Raw genomic sequence first — 19,266 nt, forward strand, 5'->3', positions numbered from 1 at the left:
GGATGCCACTACGAATCTCTCGGGTGAAAAACTTGCAAAATGTCGAGGTCGATTAAAAAAGGCTAAAACTGAATCGTGCGGAAATATCGGGTCATTATGTAAAAACATCGCTGGGTGAAGGAGTATATTCTCTTTATAGGCTTGAACAAAGTGCTTTTTTCTTTCAGGTTCTATTAGTGGACACTGCACTAGGATGTGAAGTACAGTAAGTGCTTCCCCACATCTAGTACAGGTTGGGGGTTCGCCTCCAGACAACAGGTAATTATGCGTGCTGTAAGTGTGTCCTATTCTGGGCCTACAGAATAGGAAATAATTTCTTCTAAATTTCGTGGTCGATGGCCAGTTTCCTAAATGGGGCTTAATTAAATGGAGCTTGTTACGAGTCTGGCCGTCCCACAAACGTTGCCAGCAGACTCGAAGTCTCTTGCGTAGATATGGCTTCATATCGGGAACAGGGACGGGCATAGATGTGTCGCCAGCTTTTGCCTCGATGGATGTGGCAAGCTGGTCTGCCAGTACATTTCCCTCAATGTCTCGGTGTCCTGGCACCCAGCACACCACAACATGCTGCCCAGATGCATAAATACTACATATGAATGAATAAAGTGATACTATTACTGGATTTTTGTGCCTTTGAAGAGATTTTAAAGCTTTTACTTTTGGCATTTTCAAGTCCTTGATGTGTTTAAGAGCCGACAGTATTGCATAAGCCTCTGCTGTAAAAATGCTCATTTGTGGGTGCAGGGCGTCGTCATCTGAAAATGATGGGCCAACCGCTGCATAAGAGACGCCAGCGTGAGACTTTGATGCATCGGTGTAAAATTCCGGACAGGAGTATTTATGCTGCCGTTCAAGGAAGTGCATTCGAATGTGTGTAACCGGGGCGTGCTTCGTAACATGTAAAATGGACAAATCACAGTCTACAATCTGCCACTGCCACGGTGAGACCTGCAGAGTGGGTGTCATTAGACGATGTTCAAGGACTGGGACATCTATTTCCTCAGCCAAACTTCTCACACGCAACGAGAAGGGCCGTCTTACTACAGGCCGGTTATGAAACAGGTGGCAGCTGGACAAATCATTTACGGTGGAATATGTGGGATGTTGACTGTCAGCGTTCACTCTGAGGAAATACATGAAAGCTGTGCAAGTCCTCTGCAAGTGGAGTGACCACTCATTGGATTCCACGTAAGGGCTTTCTACAGGGCTTGTCCTAAATGCACCTGTAGAGGCAAATACCTAGATGGTGGACGGGGTCCAGCATCTTCAACGCGGTTGGGGTGGCTGACTGATAAATTATGGCCCCGTAATCTAAGCATGTTCGTATGAGGCCTTTATACAAATTTAACAGACTTTGTGACTACCCCATGTAGTGCGTGACAACACTTAAAATATGCATTGTTTTCATGCACTTGTTTTTTAGATGTTTTAGGTGTGGTATGAATGTTAGCTTTGTGTCAAGAATTATGGCTAAGAATTTATGTTCCGTTTTTACAGGTAGACGCTGTCCTTGCAGGTCAATGTCGGGCTCAGGGTGCAGTCCTCTCTTTCTAGAAAAAAAGGACGCAGGTGCTCTTTTGCGGATTTAGGCAGAACCCATTCTCGTCTGCCCATTTAGCCACCTTGTTCAGACTAAGCTGAACTTGCCGCTCACAGATTGCAAGGTTGCACGATTTAAATCCAATCTGTACATCATCGACGTACGTTGAATAAAACACGTTGCGTGGGATGCATAGACGCAAGGAATTCATTTTTATAATGAAGAGAGTGCAACTGAGCACTCCACCCTGTGGCACTCCGGTTTCCTGCACGATAGGTCGTGATAATGCATAGCCAACTCGAACACGGAATGTGCGATTCAGCAGATAACTTTCAATCACATTTAACATATTACCACGTATACCAAAGTGGGAGAGGTCTCTCAGTATTCCGAACCGCCACGTGGTGTCGTATGCTTTTTCCATATCGAGGAAAACCGAAAGGAAGAATTGCTTGTGGACAAAAGCCTCTCGAATCTGAGCCTCTATGAGTATCAGATGGTCAGTGGTGGATCGGCCATCGCGAAATCCACATTGGTATGGGTCAAGCAGCTTATTTCATTCTAGGAAATGTATCAGACGGCGGTTTATCATCTTCTCAAAGACTTTGCAGATGCAGCTTGTTAGAGCTATGGGCTGATAACTCGATACGGACGATGGACCCTTGCCTTGCTTCAGGATAGGGATCACTATGGCCTCTTTCCAGGCAGAGGGGATCTCGCCGGAGGTCCAGATAGAGTTATAAAGACAAAGAAGGGTTTTCTTCGTTTCAGAGGGCAGGTTCTTCAACATTTCATATAGTATGCGGTCAGATCCTGGGGCAGATTGGTTGCAACAGGCGAGTGATGCATGCAGTTCTGCCAGAGAGAAAGGCAAGTTGTGTGGCTCGTTCCCGGTGCTCTTTCGGTCGTTTTTCTTTTTCTATTGCCGATTTGTATCTTTTAAATGCTGGAGAATAGTGCGACAAACTGGACACATGTTCAAAATGTGCACCCAGATGGTTCGCTTGGTCCTTCAGGTTGTCTCGCTGCATGTGTACCAGGGGAGGTGGATGTGTTTGTTGTCCTCTTACTCTATTGACCCTGTTCCAAACCTTGGCCTCATCCGTGTATGAATTGATACTTGATAAGAATTTTTGCCAGCTGTCTCTCCTGGCTTGTCTGCGCGTTCTCCTACCTTGGGACTTCATTTTCTTGAAATTGACAAGGTTTTCAGCAGTAGGAGAATCGCGAAGCTGCCTCCATGCTTTGTTCTGCTGCCTACGCGCGTTCTGGCATTGTTCATTCCACCACGGAACACGGGGTTTGCTAGGAAATCCAGTTGTTTGGGGAATGCACTTAGATGCTGCATCAATTAGGAACTTAGTAAAATACTCGACGGCACCGTCAACTCCGAGCAAAGACATGTCAGCCCACGAGATCGTACTGGTAAGTGTGAAATTTTTCCCAGTTCGCTGCATCGACCTTCCACGCATGTGGTGGAGATACGTATTGTCTTTGTGCTCTCAGAAGTATTGGGAAATGGTCACTCCCATAGGGTTTTTTTTATAACTTCCCATTCAAGTTGAGGTAGTATGGATGGAGAAGCTATGCTGAGATCTATGGAGGAAAAGGTATTGTTTACGAGACAATAATATGTAGCTTATTTTTTGTTTAACAGACACGCACCGGATGAGAAAAGAAAGTCCTCAATTAGACGGCCTCGTGCATAAATGCGAGAGTAGCCCCACAGACCACTGTGCGCATTAAAATTGCCAAGAACAAGATAAGGTTCTGGCAATTCGTCTATAAATGACTGAAATTCATGCTTGTTTACAGTAGCCGACCGATTTTTCGGACCTGGAGGGGACCGAAAAATAGTCCGAATAAAACAACAGTCCGAAAAATCCGAGAGTTGGAAAACCGAGCTTTATTTCAGCTAAACTGGACTGAAAAAGTCGCGGATGCTCCCTTGCTTCAAATTCCTTCTGTTTGCAATGACGTCTGCTTGCATCTGAGCAAGCGTCATGTTTTCGTCATAAATGTTGGAGAACAATGCTAGAGCGTTGGCAACGTCTTGCGGCGATGGTTGCGGGCGGCCGCATGCGTCATCCTCATCGTCGGAGTCCGAGTCGCTTTGCGGCGGCGCGGTCACTTGCCGCACGATCTCGTCGTCCGTCAGCTCCGCGCACAACTCTATGTTGTCGTCGATTGCGGCAAACTCGTCAAAAGTAACAGCTGCGGGAAGGTCCATCCCGCTGCTGCGCAGATCAGCAATCAGCTGCTCACCGTTGTCGATGTTTTCAGCGGTGCCGATTGCATCCCCAGGGCTGGCCTCTTCACAGTTGCAAAATCCAGCATGCCTGAAGCAATTCGCAATGGTCGAAGGCTGAACAGCCTTCCACGCATCTGCCAGCATGCCGAGTGCCGAGAACAGGTTCACGGAGTAGCTTTTTCCGCTATCGAAACACACGAGTGTGCGGCCAAGTAAACGGGCCCGGTAGTGCACCTTGAGGTTTTTGATGACAACTTGATCCATCGGCTGGAGCACACTAGTAGTATTCGGCGGTAGGAACTCTAGTCGAACAGCTTGCAGATTGTTAACGGCGCCGTGCGCCCCACAGTTGTCAACAAAGATGACGACTTGTCGCTTCTGGCGCTCGAACATACGGTCCAGTCGGCGGAGGTAATCCTCAAACAAGCTTTGAGTTATCCAGGCCTTTGTATTGCTGCTATACCATACAGGCAGGTTCTTTACGCCCTTAAAGCAACGCGGGTTTTTTGCCTTTCCAATTACCAGAAGAGGCAGCTTCTCGGTGCCATCCGCATTTGCACCGACCATGACTGTCACCCTCTCTTTGCTATGCTTGCCACCAGTGCAGGCCTCACTAGAAAAAGAGAGTGAACGGTCTGGCAGCATCTTGAAGAACAGACCAGTCTCATCACAGTTGAAAATGTTTGCGGGAGCAAACTCTTGCATGATAGCGTTCAACTTGCTTGTCCGGTAATCCGTGACAGTGAATAGATCAACGGCACCGCTTTCCCCGCAAATTTTCTTGAAAGAAACTCCGTGCCTTTTTTTGAAACCACGGAGCCAACCATCGGTGAACTTGAAATCATGAATGTCCATTTTAAAGGCAAACATCTCGGCTTTTTGCTTCAGTAAGTTGCCCGAAACAGGGAGATTCTTTGTTACAACACCTCTCAGCCACAGCTGCAGGGCCTCTTCGAGTATCGGATGTTGTCCTTTCCGGTCATTTTTTTTACCTTTGCAGTGCGACTGATCGACTGCAGACAAGATCTTCTCTTTGTTCTTCACGTAATCAGACAATGTCTGCTTGGAGACATTAAACTCTTTCGCGACGTCGACTTGCGTCCGTCCTTGCTCGATAAGCTTGATAATGGCGGCCTTTTTCTCTAGAGTCATCGTCGAATATTTACCACGCTTCGATGCATTCGGCGGAGGCGGGTGAAGAGCTGGGGTCATGGTGTTGAAAACACGTCGTTGTTACGCTGAATGAAGGGCCGCAACACACTTAATGGCGATGGCACGGTGTATGGCGGCTAGTGATAACAGGCGACACTGCACGGGGTGAAGGCTGAGGGATCACTGCTGCACCATGCTGCACTAATACAACGCAAAACGTGCTAAGACTATCTACGACGCAGAAGTAAAACTGATGATGATAGTGCTTATCGTCAGCGTCACCTAGTGTTTATAGGTAGCGTCCAAAACTGGCCGCAAATGACCTGCTTTTGGCTCTCAAAATCGCTTTTGTCGCAAGCTACTGGCAAAAGCATGGCCTTCAAGATCGGCATTTGTTATGAGGCGTACCCGTTGCTGCGTGGCAAGCTACTAGCGAAAGCATAGCCTTCAAGATCAGCATTTATTATAAGGGGCGTCATCGTCGCCGCGTGGATTAGGACGCCACTAGCCGACTCAAGCCAATCCACGTCTGATCCGAAGCTAGCCAGGTGGCCTTAAGATTCAAAATGGCGTCCCCCTTGAGTTGCAGCGCGGCTCAGTCGCGGCAATTTTTGTCCGGAAAATCGAATGTTTAGCTTCATGTTGTCCGAAAAATCGGTCGCGAAAATGCATTAGCTCTATGGGAACCCTGACGGTGCATTTACGAAGTCCGGTATATCCATCAAGTCCGAATTTTTGGAGTCCGAAAAATCGGTCGGCTACTGTAGTTGGTTATGTGAGGGTATGTAAAGCGAGCAAATGGTGATGAGTGTTTAGGAGAACAAGTCGAACTGCACTGCTTCAAGGGGCGTTTGTAGCTGCAAACGTTGGCATGCTATGCTTTTGTGAATTAGAATGGCAACACCGCCTGATGATGTGAGAGCATCATCACGATCTTTACGAAACGTAACATACTGTCGGAGAAAGTTTGTATGTGTCGATTTTAAATGAGTTTCCTGTACACACAGCACTTTTGGATTTTGTTCGTGGAGAAGTTCTTGCACATCATCGAGGTTCCAAAGAAGGCCTCTGATGTTCCATTGTATGATTTGTGTATCCATACTGAAATTAAATAGGTGCTGTGTGTACTAAAAAAAAGGAAGTGTTGCCTTAGATTACAGAGCCCTTTCCAGGCCCTGTAACGCGGGATTTGTCCTTTCTGAAGCGGTCGAGGGAACCTCGCCGCTCCTTAGGCGCTTGGAGCACCGTCGGGATGGGTGTGGTGTCCATTGCTTCTTGTGAAGCGCCGGACACGTGCTCTTGCGAGCGAGAAGTTTCGCGGGAAAGTCTCCCCGCGAAGGACGAGGCATTTGCGCCCACCAGCCCTGAGGTCGATGGGGCTGCCTTTGGGCCTGAGCTGCACCGGCTGTTGCTAGCGCCAGCAGGGGCCGGTGAGGGTGAGGCAGCCTTGACTGCACCCACCGTGGGAGCTGCTGGCGGGCCTGCGGGTTCGCTACGCGTAGCGCAGGCTGCCACCGAGGACTGTTGTGGTGCCGGCATCCCTAGGGTAACCGGGCCTGTTTGCTGGTTGGGTGGAGTAGGCTTAGCACCTTCCACCCTGGGGGCAGGAGCCACAAGCGACAGCTCGCTGCGTGCAGGCTGTGCAGGTGGCAGTAGCCACTGACGCGCCGCATCAGCGTAAGTAGTCGTGTGGAATGGTGAGCACCTTTTGCGTGCTTCCCTGAACGATATGTTTTCACGGACTTTCAATGTTAATATTTGTTTTTCTTTTTTCCAGCTTGGACAAGATCGGGAGTACGCTGGATGGCCACCATTGCAATTAACGCAGTGAGGTGTGGCCTCGCACTCCACACTTAGCACAGGTGAGACGACCACAGCAGCTCTGCGAGCCATGGCCGAATCTTTGGCATTGGTAGCATCGCCTAGGATTAGGGATGTATGGTCTTATGGCTATCTTTGTGTAGCCTGTTTCAATGGTTTGTGGCAATACGCTCAATTCAAAGGTAAGTATCAGATGTTTCGTGGGAATTTCTTTGTTGTCCCGTCTCATAACAATGCGCTGCACATTCGTGACGTTTTGCTCCTTCCATCCTTTGGTGTAGTTCGGCAGCAATGGCAGCCACCCACCTCGGAGTCCAACAAGGGGACGCTGCAGCACTTAACGCGCAAGGCTGCAGGCGCCAGCCGTACATTGCCACTATTACCTTATATACAAACCCAAGAGAGGGCACCTACACAAGGTTAACCCAAGCCGCCTATGAAAAGTGAGGAAGTAACTGAAGAGAAGAGGTGACAGGACAGTAAGGACAGAAAAATAGAGAAGAAAAAGATAGGAGAGGGGGACAGGAAAAGGCGACCGCCGATTTCCCTCGGGTGGGTCAGTCCGGGGGTGCCGTCTATGTGAAGCAGAGGCCAAAGAGGTGTGTTGCCTCCGCCGGGGGGCCTTAAAGGTCCAAACACCCGGCATTAGCTCAACTTCCAGGATCCCCTTTCCCCAGACACGGCTAAGCCACTCACGGCTACGCGTGGGAGGGCTACGGGCGGGGCCACAAGGTACAGAGAAAGCTGGGTGACACGAAAAGCACTGCAAGAAAAGAAGCAAGCGAAGCACCCGCATACTTGAATGACACTTAGATAAAACAGTAATAAAAGGCACCCTCGCCCTAAAAGCTTGTTTTCACTGTCTTCTGACAAAGCTCGGGACTGTATGGCATGCCATTGTATCCCTACTCCCCAATATTCTATTTTTTTGTCCTGCATAGTTTTTGCATTTGGTTTATTTTCTGTGTTTTTCATTCACAACTTCATGTAACCTCCCTTAATAAAGTGCCTGCATGGGGCCTGTAAGGTATATTATGAGTAAATGAATTAACATGAAATTAAATGTTTCGTCTGCCAACGTCTCTCTGCAAACCGCAAGAATTATATGCGCTTCTGGTATCAGGGCATGCGTCGTGCAGACGACAACGAATGTGCAAGCAGGCGCGGGAGCATGGCCAAGCATGGCTAGCATGGCCAAGCACAGTCATGCACGGCCACAGCAACCCGAGCTTGGCTCACTCAGCCCCCACCTCCCTACATTTTTCTCCGATGTGTGGTGCCATCTGGTGAATGCGCTGCGAACCAGCAAACCGTGTTTCACAATCTGTCCCTTCCAGACAAGCAGAGTTGGTGGTCCTGTATATTTTACTCTGTGGCTATAACAGAAAAAGAAGCGCTGGTGGTAGTGATGCCCTCAAAGAGAAAGAGGAAAAGCAAGGAGGTTAACCAGAAAGCAGTCCAGTTTGCTACCCTGAATAGAGAAAGGGAAATGAGGATGTAAAGAGAGGAAGAGAGACAAAGAGGAACATAAATCACACACGCAAATCATACGCAGCACACATCACACTATCTTGCGGGCCCGTCAATCACAGAAACAAACTAGCACACCTGCAGCCTTAAGTGCAGACATTCGTTTCACTATCCGAACATATTTTGTCTGACCCATTAAAAAAAAAGAAACTGAAGCTGTTGGAAACTAGGAGAAGCAAAGCTTTTGTGAAACAATCCTACCATGGCCACATGTGTGCTGTCATGCATACGTGCTACACGACGTGACACACAACACCAAACATCTCAGAAGTCTACCTGGCACGTTGCCACAAGAAACATACTTTGCATGCATACAATACACCTCTCCCTGTTTGTAAACAGCGTGACGTCACTGTGGGGGCCTCTCCCCTCTGTCGCGCCTCCGAAGCGGGCGCTGGTTGACAAGAAACATTCGTGCGACCTCTTCTCCCGGCAGAAGAGCGCTGCTTGTATATCAACTGCCGCGATCGTAAGTCCGTAATATTGCGATTTTTGAAGTGGCAACATTTCTGAACTGGGCTTAGAAAGTATAATCGTACCCGTTTTACCGGTGCAACAACGTAGCATTGTTGCAGAGTGCATGGTTCCCGTAAGTCAGCGTGTGGCGATTTCGTAGAAGTGCACCTCTTCCGTAGATCAAACATCCACAAAAATGTATTACTCCATGAAAACGAACATTTTGTCACAGATTCTGCACATTTTCACGGTGGCAAAGTGCTACTTCGCTAAATTACTAGCCTTCGAACACAAATTTGCATTGCATTGTCGTGAATGCACTGATTTGCGCCCCATTTACACTGTACCAAACGATATACAAGATAAAGTTTGCTGCTGTCAATTTACAAGAATCAAGTTTTACATGTTTATGTGCATCATCACGACATAGAGTCCGTACCATGAAGGTGAATGCACCAATAACGAAAAAAAAAAGCAAGTTCAATTTTACTTAAGACACGTCAGATCTGCGTTAAGTAACGATAACTTCAGTGGCTTGCCTTTAGGGCATTCCCCGTGATTAAATGTATACACGCAGCTTCGGCAGCGGTCAAAACATCGTAGAAGTTCATTCGTAGCCATACCTCTCACTCAATTTTTTTTTTGCGCACAGCGCAAATGGCCCCGAAATACATGCGCTCACTAATCATCGCATCTCATTCAATCTCACCAGTTCAATAATTACAGTTCTGCAGCTTGAACGGTGCTTTATCTTTAGACAGTTGACTCCTCGTACAGACTATTAAGAACATGAAGACCATATGACAAATTATGCAGATCGAATGCACATGCTGGAACAATTTAAAACGCACAGACCAAGGCAATGTTGGAATCGAAATGATGCAAAGCTTCTTTGAGTCAGTGAGCTAGTAGGAGTCACGGATGACACAAGCACAGCCTTTCAAAATGGCACTTGGCCTGTTTCGATCACCTGCCACTTCGAAACTATGAGCACATCTGCTGCTATTTTTTTTAGAGAACTTGTGATATATTTTACTATCAGCAGAACATGACATGTGCATTCTGCATACGATAGCATTCTAGTTGGCTGGAAGCGAAAACTACTGCAGCATACCGGCACTTGGCAAGGGTGTTGCCGTTACGATTGCAGCATCAGCCACACACACTTCGAGAGCCGCGAAATTACGTTTTCTACGTAGCTTCGGCTCAAAAAGTAAGGAGTTCGAAAGGTAGAATGCCATCATGAATGTCATATGTAAGAGGCCGCCGGTGGCGCGAAAAAGAAGAGGAGCACGCGATGCCCGGTGTTCGGAACGGCACGAGCTCTCAAGACACGCGAGCCGAGGCATAATCGAGGGATGAACGGCGCTGTCCGTTGATTATCGACGTGGCTCCGGGCCAGGAAGGTCGCATCTCCAGCTCCGCTCTGGCGACGAGAGACTTGGGGGTCTGGCCGAGTCCGTGACGTTGGCCGTCCAAGGTGTGGCCATCGACCTCGCCAAGTTCGAGCGAGGCTCCTGGACTGGCTGCAGCCTCTCACGGTAGGACCGGGCACCCCAGAGAGGTTCCCCCTTCTGCGGCAGACCGGCACGTTCGATTCTCCTCGGGACGCCACGTCGGCACTCACGAAGAGGTTGCGACGCATCCCGACGCTAGGCCTATCCAGGTGGGCCTAAGCAGCGCCGAGCTCACCGCCGACAAAAGAGACAACGCGAGGCGTCGGCACCTACGGCACTCTCAACGCTTCGGTCGAGCCCAACACGGACGCGACAAGAATTTCAAGACGACGATCTGTAAGAGACGATCCCGTTTCCGCTTTACGACGCAGTTAGGCCGGGGCCAAGGTGGCCAGATTTTGGCGAGCAAAAGCTAAGACTGACAGAGAGACTTTAAGGCGGAGCGAGGCTCCGAAAATGAGATAGTTCTGTTTAAGTAGTTTGTAGTTAATCTGAGTTTGCTGTTTGAGTTCCAGTGAAGACTTTTGTTGAATCAATTTTAGTTTCTCGTGCCTTTAGTTTTGACTTTCGGTTTTAGTGTTAGGTGTCGCGTGCGTTCACCGTCCCTGTACATATTAAATCCTCGTTTGCTGTGCCGCCGGTCGTGTCTCTCCTCCATCGAGAGTAGCACATGTACGCAACTCTCCGCACTCCCAAGTAAAGGTGACAATGAACCATTATCAACAACGACGTAAACGAAGCATCAACGAACTGTAACCACCGACTCTTTGCAACTTGGCATGACAGCGGCTCGTCGTGACACATTCACGACGTTCACATTAACTCAGGTGAATAATAATGGCAATGCTTGGGTGGCCATTGCTCCAGATCTACCAAACAGCAGCACAGATAGCCTAGTACACATGACGCCACATGGAGAACTGCGCAAACATGAGTGGCACCGTTGTAGCATTCAAGATTGCACGTGGTGCCACCAAGATGCCGCACGGAAAATTGCAGCCCTCGAGATCAGAACCCACGGCCTCCATAAACAGCACTGGCTTGCCCTGAAGCATACTAGAGACATGCCTTGAAAGCATGGTTACCCTAGCATGCTTGAAAGTGAGCGACTTTCGACGCAGCTTCTGAAATCCGTACGCGGCCGCTAGCTCTTCTCAGCGGTCGTATTTTCGTTTCGGTTGGGCAGCAGCGTGGGACACGCTGCCGTGTGCCCAGTTTGGTCGTGCATCCATGCTTCAGAACTTTGTGTGCGCCCTTCTTTCACAGTGAACGGGCTTGAAATGTTCTTTGTAACAGAACAGCACTTTTCAAGATGTTCCTCATATCTAGACGTAGTTTCATTACGCAGGGTCATAAAATCGGTAATGTCATTTTAACTGATTAATTGTATCTGGGATCGTTATAACTGGACACGACTATACAGTCGACGACCGATAATTCGGACTTCACGGGGAACGTGGAAATAAGTCGCAGTGGAAACCGCAGCCGAGCAGGTCATCAATGATGTCCACATTTGAGCTCATTGTGGTAGGCGGCATTTCAGGCTCTTCAGTTGCGGAGTCATTCGGAATGCAACTCAAGACTCATTCAGAGTCGGACTGCGAGGGGATCGTTGGTGCCATTCAATGCGGCCTGTGAATAACATCAAGAGAAAGACTTCTTGGCGCCAACTAAACAGACAAAATGGCAAGAGCAGGCCATGTGCTGGGATGCTGAAATAGGATGTGATGATCTCGATGTTGATGCGACCTCACAATTCCAACAAAGCCTCCAAGATCGGCATTTGTAATTTAATCTGAGGCATAGTGCTGTGACCGAGACAAGGCCTCAGGGATTACCATTTTATGTGTGGTCTCCGAGGCCATACTTATTGCCTCGTAGCTCTGAGGCCATATTTCATGTCTCATTGAGGTTGCCAGAGGAGATAATGGCTGCAGAATCCATGTACGCTACAGTCACGGACAGCGTTCAGATAATCGAATGTAGAGCTGGCCGGCTGTTCGGAATATCGGTCGTCTTTACACATTAAGTGTACGGGGCCATTGGCGGTGCCGCGACACTGTCCGAATTACAGAGCATGTCCGGATTATTGGTGTCCAATTTATCCGTCGGCGACTGTATATCCATAAATGTATCCGGTGAGAAAACGACAAATGCCATACCCCCAAGAAGACACAATGAAAGCTTCGCTTTAAAACAAAGAAGGCTCGGCATTGTTTGAAAGTAGCTGTAACTCACTTTTTCTTGACCGATCCCTCTTTCTGTCTTCCATTGCTCTCAGAAATACCCACAGATGAGGTTGTGGACAGGGCCTGAGAGCCTTTAGTGCTGGAACAGACACGTTTGCTCGGTGTGTCAGGGCAGGGTCGCCTAAAAGATAATTGTAAAAAGAGTTGAATTTCTAAGCAGAAATGAAATTATGCAGTTAGAGAAAATAAAAAAGGTTAGCATTAGCAGGACTTATTTCCCTTGTTATTTTGACCAAGACGACAGGTAGAACATGCTTAAGGGCTTTCCTGTGGCACTTTTCAAACATGGTAGCTAAAACCACCTATCTGCTAGACAATGATGTCACGAACACCTGAACAAAATATAATAACCTGCATTTTTATTCGGCCTAAAAAAATGCACATACTGCTGCTTCATTAGCCCTCAAGTTTCCCTACAGGATAGCGCCTTTTGGTCTATGTCATTCAATATAACACTTGGCATCAGTGCCTGCCTGGTTAGTTTAGAAAAAAATTGGGGCCTATAATGTGCATGTATATCCAAGTACACAAGCATTTTCACATTTTGCCCCTATCGAAATGCAGCCGGGACCAAACTCGTCACCTCGAGCTCAGCAGCACAACATCATAGCTAAGGTTCCGGGTTTTGGTATAAGTACCTATGAACACCAAAAATTAAACCCCGACGTGGTTTCCTCTGAATTGGTGAAAACTGAAAAACCCTGAATTTCCTTTAAATTCCGTGCCCCATTCTCTTCTATCTTTACCAGCATGACGGTTTCCAAGTATTAAGGCCACGCATAAATTTTTTCAAACAAAAAAAGAGGACATGGGAGTACCCACGACCAGCTCCCCCCCACAGAGCCCTCTACTCATTCATTCCACTTGAGCAGAGCGACCAGAGAAGAGGAGGCAAGTTCCTCCTCGCCCTTCAATGTTTTCCAAGCCCCAATAAACATAAATTTCTGTCCAGCATTGGTGTTAACCAACAGGGTTAATGAAAGGGACAGACAACAGCTCAGAACATGAATTAAGATAACCCCGCGGATGGAAAGATCGTCTATCGTATTGGATAGAACGGGCCCTATTTTTCTCATTAAACATGGATTTGTACTTTTATTCTTCACTAAAAGTCGTGAAAAATGACCTTTGGCGCCCCATGCGGCAAAAACATGAACCTATTTAAGAGGTCTACCACGTGACCTACCAGTGTACGCTGTTCCTGGTCTTTTTTATTAATATTGGAATGCAATAACAATTTGCTGATAAGCCTTCATTTGTAGCGAGTAGAAAGGTGGCGCTGCCTTCGCCTTCGTTTCTGATGACTTGACTTCACTCGTCTATCGACTGAATAACGCAACGGGAGCCAGCCAGCCATGACGTAGGCGTGTACTTGGGAAAAGAACACGGTGCAGCAGTAAGAAAGGTCTGAACAGCAACGGAAACTTATTACACCAATCTATTTACCTTTAAAAGTGGCTGGATAGGTGACAATATAGGTGGTTAACCACAGTTACACTTTCTCCAGTGAAAGCAGGACGATGGGCGGCTTTCACAATTTGCTAGGCAGGCTATCGGCATCACTTCACAGCATTGCTGGAGGGACTCGGATCGCTCAGATCGAAAAATTCTGCTTACAAAATATCTATGCACTTTTGGAAGTAACCGCTGCAGGTGTAAACACTACCGAGGGTGAGCTTTTCATCGTGCCATAATAAAGTGGGTCCATAAATATTGGTTGTCAGTCCCTTTGTCTGTCACTCAGACCCACAACCTTCGGTGGGAGTCGAACCGTTCACCATCAGGTGGTCGCAATGCTTTCGCATTCATCCACGTATGAATAACTAAGTGCCCCTTGAATTTTTTTGTAGCGTTAGCTACACTGGCCTAGCCAAGCCCGTTTCGCGCGGCACATAAAGAGCCATGCTGCGGATGCGCAAGGATCAGTGATGTCACACGGCTTGCGCACCAGAGCCACCGGAGCCGGCACCTCTCGCGCACTCCGCCGCCGCCGCGCGCGACTCACCGCCGCCAGTCTGCGCATTCCAGAGGAGTGACGTCGTAGCCGTGGTAGCGCTGGCGCCGGCACGCGCTCACTGTGCAGCCGATGTCTGACACTGCGCTGGAGCCGCTGCGCTTCTGACTGGCGTTTGCCAGTGTGGTATAGCCATGGAGAAGGAGAGCGCAAATGCTGCTCAACAGCGCAGAAGAACGGAGAAGCTTGACTCATCGGATACCGAAGTAGTTGCCTGGCAATTAGCGGTTGAGCGTAGGAGAACACCAGGAAAGCTAAGAATAATCAGCTGAACCTTTGCTAACGCTATGTATATCCTGGCATAGCCCAGCTAAGCCACTGCAACTTTTTTTTTATAACACTACTCCACCATTTTGCAAGGTATATCCAACAATTTTGCATTTTTAACATAAACTAACAAAGTGCAAGCCAGTAATGCAGCTTGCCAGTCAAAATGAACGAAATGCTTGCCAGCAATTCAAGCTTGCCAGCCAATAGAAGCACTTCCTGTGTGGAAATGGCAGCAGAAAGGAATCAAGACTAGTTTTTTTGTCTTTTCACTTGCTCCTCTTGCTTCTATTTTTGCACAGTGAAATATGGCGCAGCAGCTATCTGAAGATCTGATCTTTCATCTTAACAGTGGTTCAAAGATGGCATCACTGCTTCAGTGAAAAGCCATGCTACAGTGGCTAGTAGCTGTGCAATCCAAGGTGCGATGGTACCTCTCGAAGCCCGATCTTTTACTCAATTTGTGTTATGAGCACACTAGAAAAGTGACATTTTCTCAAATTCTACTTCACATTTCTTTTTAATTTTTCCCTACATGTCAGAGGAACCCCTGGGGATAGCAAGAAAAAAAAAAAAAAGAAGAATCAGCAACGTTTGACAGAATCGACTGTTCTAATAAAGAGTCCCTCCTCAAAGCAGTAGGCAGTCAACCGGAGCTGTAGGCCGCCACCATGGGAGGGAAGCCTGGCATGATTTCTCCAGATGTCATGTGTAATTATTGCCTCTGGCATACTGAAAACATATCAATGAGCACACACCTTGAAGGACCTGGTGACAGCTTTCTTTTGGGAATTTTTCTTGCTGGCTGCCCACTTGGGTTATCCCCACTTTGTCGCAGTTTATTTGTAACAGCGACAGGCAGCTTTTCGACAAGGACTATTGGCCTCCTGCATATATAAAAAAGCCACGTGAATAAAAGCCCGTTTCTGGGAAACTGCACAGAGTATCCAGAAATAGTTTGTAAATAGCTAACACAGATGAAAAATATCGCAGCAACCAATGTTATGCTAATTAAAACACACTCTTACTGTTAGATGTACACTATCTAGCCACCCCCAGGCAAAGGTCAATCCAGACAATCATGAATCCCCCCTTAATTTTTGTTTTGATCACTTATACAACAAAGGTCAACTGGAATTTTCAGGCAAACAAAGGGAGGTTCAAAAAATTACACCAAAACTCATCTCAACGATGACTGTCGTTGGCAATGCAAATAGCAATTAAGCAATGTAGTGACAGACCATATTTCTGAAGTCCCATTTATATGACATGTGCAGTCAATTCAGAGACTTTGGTTGCTTCGGCTATATGCTACATACTCCGATATCATCCCCCCTTGCTACGGCAATCGCTTGCCAACGTCGCCTATAAGCATGGAGGCATGACGACGACTGTATTGCGCCGACACAGTGATGATGGAATGACGAAGAAGGAATGATATTGATCCAATTGCAAAGGCATATAATGATGATGGTATAACGACGACTGACAACGATGGCGTGATGACGATGGTATGACAACCGGATGAAAAAGCAGGAATCGCGATGATGGCATCACCAAGAGGGCATGACGACAACTGTATGACAATGGCTGCATGGTAGCATCTGTTTCACTAATTGAATGATGACAGCATGATTATGATAGATTAACGTCATTCGATCTACAAAGGTTGTATGACAATGTGGCGTGACGACAATGGGATGATTACACTGAAGTGATGATGATGGTGGCATGACGACAACGGCATGATGAGGGCCGGATGTCAAAGTTGCAATGATGACGACAGAACAACCACAACAGTATCCATGACGACTGTATGACGACTATGCAGCGACAACAATAGTATGAAGACTATGCAGCGACAACAATAGTATGAAGACTATGCAGCGACAACAATAGTATGAAGACTATGCAGCGACAACAATAGTATGAAGACTATGCAGCGACAACAATAGTATGAAGACTATGCAACGACAACAATAGTATGAAGACTATGCAACGACAACAATAGTATGAAGACTATGCAACGACAACAATAGTATGAAGACTATGCAACGACAACAATAGTATGAAGACTATGCAACGACAACAATAGTATGAAGACTATGCAACGACAACAATAGTATGACAACGGCATGAGGACAATGAGATGAAGAGGAGTGTATGATGTGTATAAGTATGTGTATAAGTATAAGAAAAAAATCTTGACCTTCTCGTATATTCTGTAGCAAGATAAACATTACGACGTTATACCAGCCCCTGAAACGTGGCTTAGAAAGGAAGAGTCAGTTACCATATCTGGATATAAAATGACCTCAGCCACGTGCATCTAATTCTCACGGTGGTGGCGTTGCCTTTTTCGTTAACGAACTCCCCTTATCTATACTACCTGAATTCACATGCAGCCTAACATATATTGAATCACTTTTTCTACAGATTGAATTCTCAGTAGTAGTCAGTGTGATTTATTGGCCACAAAACACAGCCACCAGCTGTTTTCTTTACAAACTTGAGGGCATTCTTTCAGCCCCATCAAGGAGTGGCCGTACACAGGTTATAATTCTTGGGGATATAAATATAGATGCCGCGAGCGCTAGCCACAAAGAATATACTTACGTAATACAATAGTATAATTTTCGCAATCTAATCACTATGCCTACACGGGTGACCAGCACATCAGAGACCATGTCATCACCAATATTCCTACTGACATAACAGCAGGCGTTTTTAACGAGCCTGTCACCAATCACATACCAAATTTGTCACAATAGAAGGAGCGCCTATGGTAAACCATGCTGGCCACAGAACATCTTACAGAATTGATTATTCAAAAGTCCGTAATTTTTTACTTTCAATTAGTTGGCACGAGGTTTATCACGATGATGTAGACCAAGAATTTACTAATTTAATTAATGTTATTACAGAATCCGTAAAGAACTCCAGGACTATCATCAGCAGACGCACTATGAGGTACCAATTTGTCCCTGGATGACCAAGAATTTATTAGATGCACTTAAGGCAAAGGCCTATTGGTATCATAAATGGAAACGCGAGCACAAAACTGCCCGTAATAAATCTGTAGCTATGTCACGTATACACATTTGAAAGGCCGTTGAGTGGTTCAGGCGTTTCTCGCAAAATTGTGTGGCGCTGCGGATCTTTATTTTCGTTTTCATGTTACCAAAAGTTAAACAACATTAAAACCACTTAAAAGCACTATAATTTCTTTTATGTTTGTTTATACGGCGAAATGGCGGCGATATGACGGCAGCCTGCAGCACATTGAGTAGAGGGAGAGTGTACTAGACAACATGGAGAAAGGAATGAACACAAGCACGTCGCTGTTGTCGAGAGTATGTACAGTTTGCACATGTCAAGTGGTAAAAATACTTTATTGAATAATTAATAACACTCATATATAGTGTTTTTAGAGCATTTTGGTTCGATTTGTTCTTTCTAACCATGAGTACGAGCACACTGTGAACGAGAGGGCATGTTCGCGCTGTTTCCGCTTCCGTAACTCAAAGGCCATCGAGATTTCGATAGAGTTGTAGAGTGCTCCGTTGATTCGATAGACTATTGACTCGACGGCCTTCGAACTACTCCAACCTTATTCAACAAGCAGCTGGTAACTCATGGAAAACGTGGCAAATAATCAACGAAGCAACAGGACACACTCGTGATAAAAAAATTGTACCAGATAACGTTACTAAGGATACTGTCAATGACTAACACTTGCTTTACCACTGTTGGTCCTTCTTTGGCCAAAACATTGCCTCGTCCCAGCAACGCATCATATGAGCCTATTTCCACGACAAATAGTTTTGTTATAAACAATATAGAGCAATGTGAAATTATGTATATTGTAAGTAAGCTTGTAATTACTAAAGCGCCAGGTCTGGACGAGATTCCAGCACACGTTATAAAACTGAACATTGATATTATAGGAGACATTTTAAGCAATCTATTTAATCACTCATTAATTACTGGAATATATGCATCGACATTCCAAATAGCTAAGTTTACCCCTGTCTATAAAGAGGGAGACAGGTCTGACCCTTCTTGCTACCGCCCGATATCTGTACTAAGTGTTCTTAACAATATCTTTGAAAAAATAATCGCAAAATGCATGGACTCATTTTTGGACAAATATCATGTGTTATGTCCACATCAACATGGGTTCCGACCTATACGTTCTACCAACACAGGAGTGCTTACACAAATTCAGACATTAAATACCGCCCTTCAAAATAACAAATTCGCCGTGGTGGTCTCTCTCGACTTCAAAAAAGCATTTGATACCGTCGACCACGAAATCTTACTTTACAAATTTCGTAAATATGGCTTCTGCGACACTGAGATTTCTTTCAGAGTTACCTTAAAGGCCGTCAACAAACGGTAACTATTAATAACATTACTGCTTCCCTTCAATCCATACAAACAGGTGTGCCACAAGGTTCTGTATTAGGTCCGGTCCGTTGCTGTACTTGCTATACATAAACGACTTACCACAAGTACACACCACCGCC

At 46.4% G+C, this 19,266-nt stretch overlaps 1 protein-coding gene across 2 annotated transcripts in view; it reads right to left on the reverse strand.

The window, feature by feature from the left end:
- The window catches only part of LOC119437340 (uncharacterized), a 583,955-nt gene that overhangs the window by 84,060 nt on the left and 480,629 nt on the right, over window positions 1–19,266 (reverse strand). The window contains exons 6-7 of one of the 2 annotated variants that reach the window (XM_049660450.1): window positions 15,496–15,624; window positions 12,446–12,577 (exon numbers count right to left, since the gene is read on the reverse strand). The exons of the other annotated variant lie outside the window; for it this stretch is intronic. Of the exons in view, the coding sequence (XP_049516407.1) occupies window positions 12,446–12,577; window positions 15,496–15,624 (261 nt within the window). The remainder of the gene's footprint in view (window positions 1–12,445; window positions 12,578–15,495; window positions 15,625–19,266) is intronic. 2 annotated transcript variants of the gene reach the window in all.

Source organism: Dermacentor silvarum, chromosome 1 (genome assembly GCF_013339745.2).
Source record: "Dermacentor silvarum isolate Dsil-2018 chromosome 1, BIME_Dsil_1.4, whole genome shotgun sequence".
Classification (NCBI taxonomy): Eukaryota; Metazoa; Arthropoda; class Arachnida; order Ixodida; family Ixodidae; genus Dermacentor; species Dermacentor silvarum.